This window comes from Fragaria vesca, linkage group LG6, assembly GCF_000184155.1.
Source record: "Fragaria vesca subsp. vesca linkage group LG6, FraVesHawaii_1.0, whole genome shotgun sequence".
Lineage (NCBI taxonomy): Eukaryota > Viridiplantae > Streptophyta > Magnoliopsida > Rosales > Rosaceae > Fragaria > Fragaria vesca.
In genome coordinates, this window is record NC_020496.1 from 18,983,675 (window position 1) to 18,994,299 (window position 10,625).

General features: G+C 37.6%; 2 protein-coding genes across 2 annotated transcripts; one reads left to right on the forward strand and one right to left on the reverse strand.

Annotated features, from left to right (window-relative positions):
- The first annotated feature begins 804 nt into the window (after positions 1-804).
- On the forward strand, positions 805-1,715 carry LOC101311107. The gene has a single exon (XM_004303302.1). The coding sequence runs from the start codon at positions 805-807 to the stop codon at positions 1,597-1,599; it is 795 nt and encodes a 264-aa protein (XP_004303350.1). The 3' UTR covers positions 1,600-1,715.
- A 6,804-nt stretch (positions 1,716-8,519) lies between these two features.
- Positions 8,520-10,381, reverse strand: LOC101308993 (zinc finger MYM-type protein 1-like). Its single transcript, XM_004305488.1, has 2 exons — positions 9,529-10,381; positions 8,520-9,427 (listed from the first exon to the last, which is right to left on the reverse strand). The coding sequence occupies exons 1-2, from the start codon at positions 10,379-10,381 to the stop codon at positions 8,520-8,522; spliced, it is 1,761 nt and encodes a 586-aa protein (XP_004305536.1).
- Between the last annotated feature and the right edge of the window lie 244 nt (positions 10,382-10,625).

The following is a 10,625-nucleotide window of genomic DNA, read 5'->3' on the forward strand; positions in this document are numbered from 1 at the left end:
AATGAAGATAAAATAAATTAGGAAGTACTTGGTAGTTATCAATTCCATCTAGCTAGCTTAATTTGTTTATATTCCTTACTCTATAATTCTATAGCTACACCCTTTACCCTATTTAGTGCCCTAGCTCTTTGAACCTCTTGATTAATTACTTATTTCAGTTTATTTATGAGTTTCCTTATGAGATTAATGCATCTCAAACTTATGCTTCCATCATTTCCATCATATATGGACATCCCCATCATCATAACTCTCATACTACCATCATTAATTAATTATTGATTCATTAAATACATTCATCTTTATCATCAGATTAGGATATAAGCATAATTGTTGGATTGATGAGTCCTTATGACCTTCCTTATAATAGGGGATAGAATCAAAATTATGAAAATTTTGAGGGATGTAGTATGTAAAGTTTCCTAGTTTCCTCCTAGCAAAACCAAACATAAGTGAAAGGAAGCAAGCAAAGGTGGTACTTTGAGAAGGCAAAGGCAAAGCTGCTGGCTAGTCTCAAACTTTGTGTTGTGTGGCCTTGTCAGGCCTTCACTCTCAGATGGGTCATAGCCTCCCCAATTGTCCATGAATCACAGTCCTACTGCTCAGTTCTCACCCCTTTTATAGGTCCCACTCCATCCCCTTCTTCCTCATCATCAACCCCCCACATCCTCCTCTCCCTAATTCCCATTCTCTCCAATTCTTTCATTATTCATTTCCTCACTGCTCCCTCCTTTTCTCATATTGCACCCCCAAGCCCCCTCAGACAGAAGAAAAGAAAACCAGTGACCTCTGCTCATCTCTAATTTCATGGAGAAGATTGAGAGGGAAACCCAAGACTTCATGAACGTTGAATCCTTCTCTCAGCTGCCCTTCATCCGCCCGGCTCCTCCAGTCAACAAAGAAAAGGGCATTAGGCTCTTCGGCATCGAATTCGGGGCAGGCGTCGACCCCAACCACGACTCGGAATCGGTCGACAACAATGTGTCTGAGAACGGGAAAGAAGAAGAGGGCAACAAGAACACCAACACCACCACAAATATAAGCAAGAGCAACAGCGAAAATGGCAGCGAGAGCAGCCGGAGATTCGAGTGCCATTACTGCTGCAGAAACTTCCCGACTAGCCAAGCCCTCGGCGGCCACCAAAACGCACACAAAAGAGAGCGGCAGCACGCCAAACGCGAGCATCTCCAGTCAGCTATGGTGCATGGAGGGCTCGTCTCCCACGACGCTGCACAAGTGTACGGCTTGATGAATTACAGCCGCCTTGGCTCTGCTCATCATCCCACATATCCGGCCTGGAACACTAACTACAGTTCTAGTACCACTACCACCAGTCCTAGGTTCTACGGAATCCCCGGTGGATCTTACGGTACTCAAACCGCGCCCATAAACGGCAGCCCTTTGGGCTTGTGGCGGATCCCATCTGCTAACCCTAGTTTCAATCGTGACCGCTCGTTGATGAACCCGCTGGTGACGCCGTTGTTCGCCGGAGAAGAACTGAAGCCGGTTGTCATAGGAGGGTCTGGTAATTCCCAAAGCCGGTACGTGTATGAATCGAGTAGTGTGCAGCAAGACCATGTGAGTCTGGATCTTCATCTGTAATAATTAATCATATTGGATCCATCCATCCATCTTAGGGCGAAAGGATTTGAGATTTTTCTCTCATCATGTTGAGAATTAATTTAATTATATATATAATATATATATATATATCTCTTAATTAATCTCCTGGAAGTAATGCAGACGAAATTTGAGGGCATCAACTGTTAGGAAAACCTTGGTAATTAATCAAATATAATCCTCTGGTATTATGATTCATCAGTACTATGTGTATGATGAAATTCATCTGATCTGTTTAGATTTTGACCAACATGAGCTGGTTTATATGAAATTTGATCTGAAGCCTCTTTTGTTTTCCAGTCATCTTCATTGTTCCTCGTCATTACCTACAAAGCTGATTCTGCATTTCTAGCTTAATTTCACTAATTAAGCAGCAGTTAATTGATTAAACTTAACAAATTATGTCAGAATTATGGGGTATTCGATAAAATATCGATTTAACTATGTGCAAAAAGGCTTATTAGCCTTATTTGATGATGATCGAAGTTGTGTTTTCGGTTGATTCATGATATTTTGAAAGCTAGAACAAAAAGAGAAAAAATAGAAGCAGCAAAGTATGGTGTTCACACAGCAATATGTCTTGTCTCAAGCAGAGTTCTAATAATCTGGTTTTACACACGTGTGAGGAATATATTGTATCAGTTGGGGGTGCATGAACTTTCGAAGATACACACGTGTGCATATATCCATAGTATTTGTCTAGACAGGTGGGGTGTTGAGAGAGGCGCAATTTGATTCAGTGCAACACTTCATCACAGAGATGATAAGGTCTGATGACTACTGTCTTCTGCTAGCCAACTTCAGCTGCCTCATCAATCATCATAATGCCAGAAAGAAAATGATATGTCCTCCATGAATTACTTAGTTTATGTTTTCCGATCCTCCTCGCTTAATTTCAGTGAAATTTTGAGAGAGAGAGAGAGAGAGAGAGAGAGAGAGAGAGAGAGAGAGAGATTATGATCTCTACGTATATGAGCCTTGCTATCAAGCTTTGAAGCCATGTCTTGTTTCTACTTAATGCATGATTGAGGCAGAACAGAAGTTTTACTTTTCTTATTTGTGCCTCTTTACTACCCAATTTAACAGATTGAAAAGCAAGCAAGCATTCAAATTCGAAAGATATAAAGTGATAAACATGCATGATAGATCTAGGTAGTGATATACTAAGTTGATGAGGGTCTACAACTAGGAATCCAATATGGGGTCACTTCTGTTTGCCTTGTTAGAAAACACATTTTTCATCATTCACATAGGAATAGGGGCAAAACTTTCATGGCTTTAAAATGGCAAAGACAAGGGTTAGGAAAAGCATGTGTCCCCCTTTGCTCTGTAAGAGTGAGAGACTTGAAGGAACACATGATTGAATCGAAGATGGTAGTTACACTCCCATCTTTATTTTCCTCCTTGAATTGTACCATTGCTTTTATGTTAGATGAAAGAGAGAAAGATGTTAGGTGGCATGGGTTAGTTTTGGGTGTGAGTTTTTGTTGATGGATACTGGAGAATGATAGGGCATGCATGCATTTTTCTCTTTCAACAATAATTCATCAGTTAGCTTGTGTGTGTAGTAAAAGTTCTGAAGGGATTTTATAAATCAGATCTGTTATAGCATGTGACAACACAACTTGGGTCAGAAATTTAGCTAGCTAGCTTTGATGCATTGGACTTAACTCGCTGAATCTCAAACAACCTTCAGAGCTCATGATCATAAATATGCATGTCCTGCGATGATAATATTGTTCACCACTTTGATGTCGGGATTTGTGTTTTGTCTCGAACGATCTCTAGCAGAGAAAATTGTACTGTATGTGGAAACACTTGTCTGCTCATATGTTTCTGGATTACTGTTTTTCTGTTATATATTTAGACTTTTAAACCATGAGAAGGACCGTATATACACACTTGCGCGCACACATTAATAAGAAGACTTGAATTTGTAATATAGTTACAACTCATGTTACAACTTCGACGACTATCAATAAAACGTAACTAGGGTTTTATCGAGTTCCAAAAGCTTAATTAGTAATTAAGGCCTTAAGGGTGGTGAGGAACGGATGACTGATGACAAAATACATACATTACCCTGTAGTTCGTGATCGTGAGCATGCCCTTGCTTGTGGACCAAGAAAGTTGAATCTAGATACCATCTTGCTTAATCACTTTGCAATATAATTATCCCCCAATTAGATTAACTCCTTGAATTGGAAAATGTTTGTACTTGTTATCATGATAATTGCTTCTCCAACTTAATCAGTTAATAGAACCATTTCTGAAAGATGCACATTACTAATTTAGATCATAATTATCACAGTACACCAATTTTACAGGGATCCACTTTTGTGCACTGTGATTTCCACTACTATAAACAAGTTTTCCATTATTGGATTGGGACTCTTTTATGTGCAAGACAAGATATATAGATCATTCATTAGCATGCATGTGAACAAAAAATGGTTCTGCGGAACAGATACATTATGAAGAAATCTCAGAGCGAGCCATTTTCAGTAACCCAGTTGCAGCAATGCAATCTAGAATAGATTCACAAAGATCCGAATTGATAAACAGGCCAGTCATCACAGGGAAAATAACTGGCAATGAGCTGGTCCAGTTTAAATTCTATGTCAGTTAGGTGGAGATTTTGTCTTGAAACCAAATTGAGGAAACTCTTTCAACAACTACTTTTTTAATGATAACACTATACTTTGCTAATGATCATGAAATTAATGAAATATGTATGCACATATGAAAATTATTCTATGCACCGAGGGTGTGAGTGACCCAATAATTATTGGATAATCTCAACTATTAATATTTGTAGTCAACTTTATTTTGATGATAAAAATGTAATTAGTATTGTCCAACCGTCGACCTTTTTTTCTTGTTGGTGCCAGTGCTCTTCGGTGCACTCACGGGCATATGGCTCAGTAACTTTTATGAAATATTACTTTTTTTGTTTAGTAATATGGTAATTTTGTCATTCGAAATAATGCCTCTAAGTAATAGTCCTTGTTTAATGTAAAGGACATATATACAAACCACCAAATAAGATTCAGAGAAAATATACTTATATGCACACTACTACATAGATACACATCAACAGCGTTTGAAAAAAGCCATTAAAAGTCCAACCAGTGACGGCGTCCTTTTGTAGCCAGTTTTATGGCGTTTGGACTTGCAAGCATCAAAAGGGTAATAATAATAAAAATGCATTAATGGAAGTACTTTTCTTTTTAGAATGATTACGTTATCTTTCGAAAATAATCAAGATCTAGATAACACTTTACGATATAAAATGCAAGGAAGAAAAAATCAAAAGTTTCGGTGATATTTCGTCGAAATTTTCGTTTTTTTCACCCAACATTAATATATATTTCCTCTCCCAAGCATTTCTCGTCCGAAACTCCCGATATTTCCCGAAATTTCCAATATTTCCCGATATTTTCTGATATTTTCCGATATCTCCCAAGCATCGGTGCTATAGGAAAAAATTATACACCAAGAGAAAGAGGCAAAGGAAGCATGTCAAGGCATGAAGATGATTCTTTATCTCCCACTATTGACTCATTTGGTGTGGGAGGAAGCAATATTGGACCATACCCTTACGGCCAAAATCTGGCAATGCCTTATCCAGTATATACCATGCTTTATGGGGTGCAATCAAACTCATGGTCACAGTTGGAAGGACAACCTTCCAATGATTATGGTTATGGCCAAGGTCAAGCGATGCCCAATCCCTACTATAACTTCTAGTATGGAAACCCACAGTCAGCCCCCCTTGACCCATATGGTTGGCATGTAAGTTAATACATGCAAAACTACAAAGGCGAGGTATCATTTAATGACTACTCTTCACAATACACTAAAGCTCTATACAGAGAAACGATAAAGATAATGAAAATTTTGTACCTCATAGATCTTCTACGTGGTTTAAAAGTACTCATATAATTTCATGTGAAATGTATCATATGTATATAAGGTGTGATGGCCTAGCCTCCCTTTAGGTTTCCAGCCATAAAAAAAAATGTTTAAAGTAAACTTTTAAGAATTATTAACGGTTCAGCACTAACCTTTTCATTTTAACTTACTACAACTCCCTATAAATCAATGTTTATTCAAGGTTTTCATTTCAAATATAGTACATAATATAGAAAACAAACATCTCTTAAAGTTTAGTTTAAAATTTCCTTGTTTTTCTTCAAATTTCCGTCAATTTTCTAATTTTTTTACTGCAATCGATATTTCCTCGAAATTTCTGTCGAAATTTCCATATTTTGAAAGGTCGAAATTTCCGTAATCACCGAAATTTTCTTCCTTGATAAAATGTTGCAAAAGTAGTGAACTCATGGTAGTTCCATTAAGTTGCTACTCAGTTACATAGCATAACAACGTTAATTTGGTAAACCAACCTAATTAACCAAATCTAAAATATCAGTCGCTTTGCTAATGAACAAACCAAATGACAGCCCTATGCTTGACGTCCATCTTTCAAAAAGAAAGTAGAGAACCATAGGGCTGGGCACTTAGTACCGGAATCCCGATCCCGTACCGGTCTCGTCCCGAAAGTTAGCGGGACGTACGGGACGAGATAGGTTTTGAAAATAGCAATCCCGTCCCGTCCCGTCCCGTTTTAACATTACCATAACGGGATGGGACGGGACTATCCCGAAAAATCCCGTCCCGTCCCGTAATATTAGAATACTTGATTTTATTCATTTTATACTTGATTTTTTAGGTTGCATGGTGTTACAATGCACTCAACCACACTTAATTTGGTCTAAAATAATACTTTTAATTTCATTCATGTTCTTTTTTTTTTGCTTGTGTGATTTTGGATATTTTTAGTTGTTGTTTGAGGGTTAATTTTTAATGTGGGATGTTTAGTACTTTTAAAGTGGGATGTAATTTAGCACCTATGCACCTATGTTCTTGTTGATTTTAGTATTTCTAATTTCATCAATGTTCTTTTTTTTTGTTTTATTGTGTTTTTGGATTATTTTTTTTCCTATTAATTTCATTAATGTTGTTCCAAACAGCATAAAAATGTCGAAAATTTCATACACTGATCAATTGTGGTGGAGCATTTGAATGCTTGGAGTTTCTCAACCTGTTTTTCCACCTGTGGTGGTGTTTGATAATCAATTAATTTGTTCTTAGAAAAAAAAAAAAAAAATTTGTCGGGATCGGGACGTACGGGACAGATTTTTAAAAACACCTTCCCGTCCCGTCCCGTCCCATTCTTTTATTTTCGGGACGGGACGGGATTCACCAAATCCCGGCCCGTCCTGTCCCGTGCCCAGCCCTAGTGAACCAAATCTGTCCTATGAAATTGTTCCAAATTACGGGTATGTCCTCGAAGAGACAAGCACGGGGGATGCTCCGACGCAATAAAAATTGATCCGTTCAAAGGTAGAGATCTCGATTTTTCACACTAAAGTGTATGAGGTTTAGGATAGATGATTTGTTTTGGTAGATGACATATTTGCATATGTTTGCTCACGAGAGCTCATGTAGTCCACTGATATCAGACTATACGTAGTTTTTCAATGCCAATTTATAGCGGACTAGTGTGAATGGAAAAATGCAATCCAGGTTGATGAGTTGGACTCACTAACAAAAAGAGCATTTTTCGGGCTAGTAGTGCTGACACCCTCTGGAGTAAAATCGGTGGGATATAAATAGATAGGTCTTTGTTAGAAAACGCAATGATCGAGAGAACTTAGAGCAAATTGGTCTGAATGGAAAAATTTGATCTAGGCTAGGTTGACTCGGATTCACTAACAAATAGAGCAGTTTTCAGGCTAGTAGTGCCAACACCCTTTAGAGTATAACCGATGGGATACAAATGGGTCTTTGTTAAAAAACACAATAAGATCGAGAATGACATTTGAGTGTAAACCAATTGCTATGTCTTTAATTAATAGCATTTGAGATTCTTTAACAATAAAAGACTTTATTGTAATGATGAGTTTTTAAGAATGTATTCCGGAGAACTTGAGAGTTTTGGGGACGGTGGAACAACGCACACTAAATTGCGTCATCGGGAAGTTTTCATAGACTTAATGCATACATATTCCTCTGTGACAACGATGGCCGGACCTTCCAATTTGGCTCAACGTCAAAGAATGACTAAATTCCTTTTGCCTAATGGTACATTATTTAGTGTCACAATTGCTCACTAATTAAGCTCCTCGAGCTGGAAAATCCCTCTTGAACTTAAGAGGCATCCAAGCGACCAAGCCAACAGATATCATGTGAAAAACGCATTGTGAAAATGGAAAACAATTCATTTGCATCATCTCTAAATGATTGTGGACGTAATAGCATCTTAGACAAAATTAGGACTGAGACGGTCTAACGCAAAGGATCCTAAAGTGTTTTTTTTTTCTCATTCTTACAAAAAAAAATCCAAAGGGATATTAGTGAACTGAGTCAACCAAGTAGTGAGCCATTTTAAGCATTTTATGGTCTTGGTTGATGTGTGGACATAACGGGTCATATATCGCGCTATTGTCCTCCTGTAACGCTGCTTACGCTAAACTCCTAGCTAAGACAAATCTCATGCGGGCTCATTACCCGGATCATCAATTTAAATGTTCAAGGATTGATAATGCTAGACAGTGGCGGAGCCAGGATGAGAAAGTCACCTGGGCTAATTATAGCATACAAAAAATTTTGTTCGACGATGCGAGAAATTTTGGTTAATTAATAAATGACACATACATAGGGGGGACGTAATAAGCCTTACCCTCAAACACATAAATAAAAACTAACTAAACTTTACTCTACGAGGCCCCAAAGCTTCAAAATCATTAATCACCGTTTCATTGTCAACCGCTTCAGCAAATTCCTTTTCAATGTGAAGCACCATGCAATCATCAAGAAAATCATCCTCTATCTTATTTCTAAGTTTGTTTTTGATGATATTCATGGATAGAAAAAGCTCTCTCAGTGGTTGCAGTAGAAACAGGAAGAGTCAACACCAAACAAAGCAACCTATAGATCATAGGATAAAAGTCTGATTTTCTTCTTTGAACAAGTTTCCGACACAAATCAGACATAGAATCTAAGGTGTGAAATGCTACATCCTGAGTCATATCTTTTTTATAATATGCACACTCCAATTCCAAAGTAAGAAGGTCATCTTGCAAAAAATCTTGAGGATAAAAGCTTTTAGCAAGAAGGAGTACCTTTTGTGTTTCAAACAGGCTGAACTTATCATGAGGATCCAAAGTGGAAGTGAGCGTAAGGAGTTCACAAGATCTCTCATTGAACCTCTTATTTAGCTCACTTAATTGAAAGTCAAGTACAGCATTGAATACCTCTACACGGAAGTGGTGCTCATGTGTGATAAAATTCTTCTGTTGACTCGGACGACCTGTACCGTCTAACCAACGAGAACTCATATCAGGCATATCAATATTATGTGTCTCACAGAAAGATGCAAGAACCATAAGAAAATCATCCCAACCATCATCTCTCATGTATTGAAGAAGTTCTTTAGTATGATCAACAAACTTCATTGCTTCTCCAATGTCAATGGATTTTCGTTGTACCACTTGACAAAGAACTTCTGTGACTTTCATGACTCTATGCATCAAAATCAGACAAAACACAAACTCAAACGATCTCATAGCTCTCAGAATACCACTGGCTTCTCCCTGAATAGGTAAGGTTGCAGTGTCCATCATATGATCCAGAATTGTCATGGTTGAACCAAATAGTTCAATTAAACTCTTGATAGAACGAAAATGAGAGCTCCAACGAGTAGTAGCAGGTCGTTGCAAAGTACAAGTTTGATTAGAACCCGTACCTGTTTAAAGATTGCAAATAAGTATAACAAAAAATAAGATATAACAAAAAAATAAGATATCTAATGATGCAAATAGAATAAAAATTTGATTACCGCCATACCTGTTTGAAGATTGCCAAGAGCTATCAAATCTTGGATTTCATCCTCTCTAGCAGCTTTTAACGCACCTTTGCGCTTAGCAGATGAATCCACAAAATTCACAACCAATAATAAAGTAGAAAAGAAGCGATATGTATCATGAACACCCTTAGCTGCACCATTTAATGCTAGTTGCAAACGATGAGCAAAACAATGAACATAATATGCATATGGACAATCCTCAAGAAACAATGCTTGTAAACCATTCCAAACACCACTCATGTTACTAGCTCCATCATATCCTTGACCACGCATATTTTCCACTTGCAAATTGAACATACCAAGAACTTTGACTATCTCTAATTTAAGAGTTAATGAGGTTGTATTAGGAACACTCACTATCTTAAAGAACCGTTCTCGGATGAAGCCATAACGATCAACAAACCTTAAAACAATAGACATTTGCTCCTTGCCAGCTGCATCTACTGCTTCATCAACAAGAATGCAAAACTTGGCATCACCAACTTCTTCACGAATCATTTGCCTCACTCTATTACCTAGAATATTCAAGAGCTCCTTTTGAACAGGTGGAGAGGTGTACTTGGCATTTCCAGGAGCATTCTCCAATACAACCCTATCATCATCACTAGCCATTCTTTCAAAAGACTTTCTAACTTGCCTAAAATTTCCAGCATTAAGAGAGCTTTCAGATTCATCATGGCCTCTAAAAGCTTGTCCCTGGTTTGCTAGAAGTCTCGCAGCCTCTATTGCCGCCTTCAACCTAAATCGATTATGCTCCACCTCTTTTGTTGTTCTTTTAACAAAAACACTCTCAATTTGTGTATCTAAATTTCTCAATAAGTTCCACTTCTCCATTGCTTCATTATGTGGACTCTCTATACCCCCAATATGTACTGTGAGTACATTCTTACTCTTCCAATTTCTTCACCCCATCTACAGTAAATACATGGTTAGAAGTGTTTTCTTTATCAAAAAGAAAACAAGGGAAACAATATATCTTGTCTTGATCCTCTGAGTACTCAAGCCATGGATGCCCTTCAAACCAATCAAAGTTAAACTTACGATTTTGAGACCTATGAATTGAAAGAGGATAATTTTT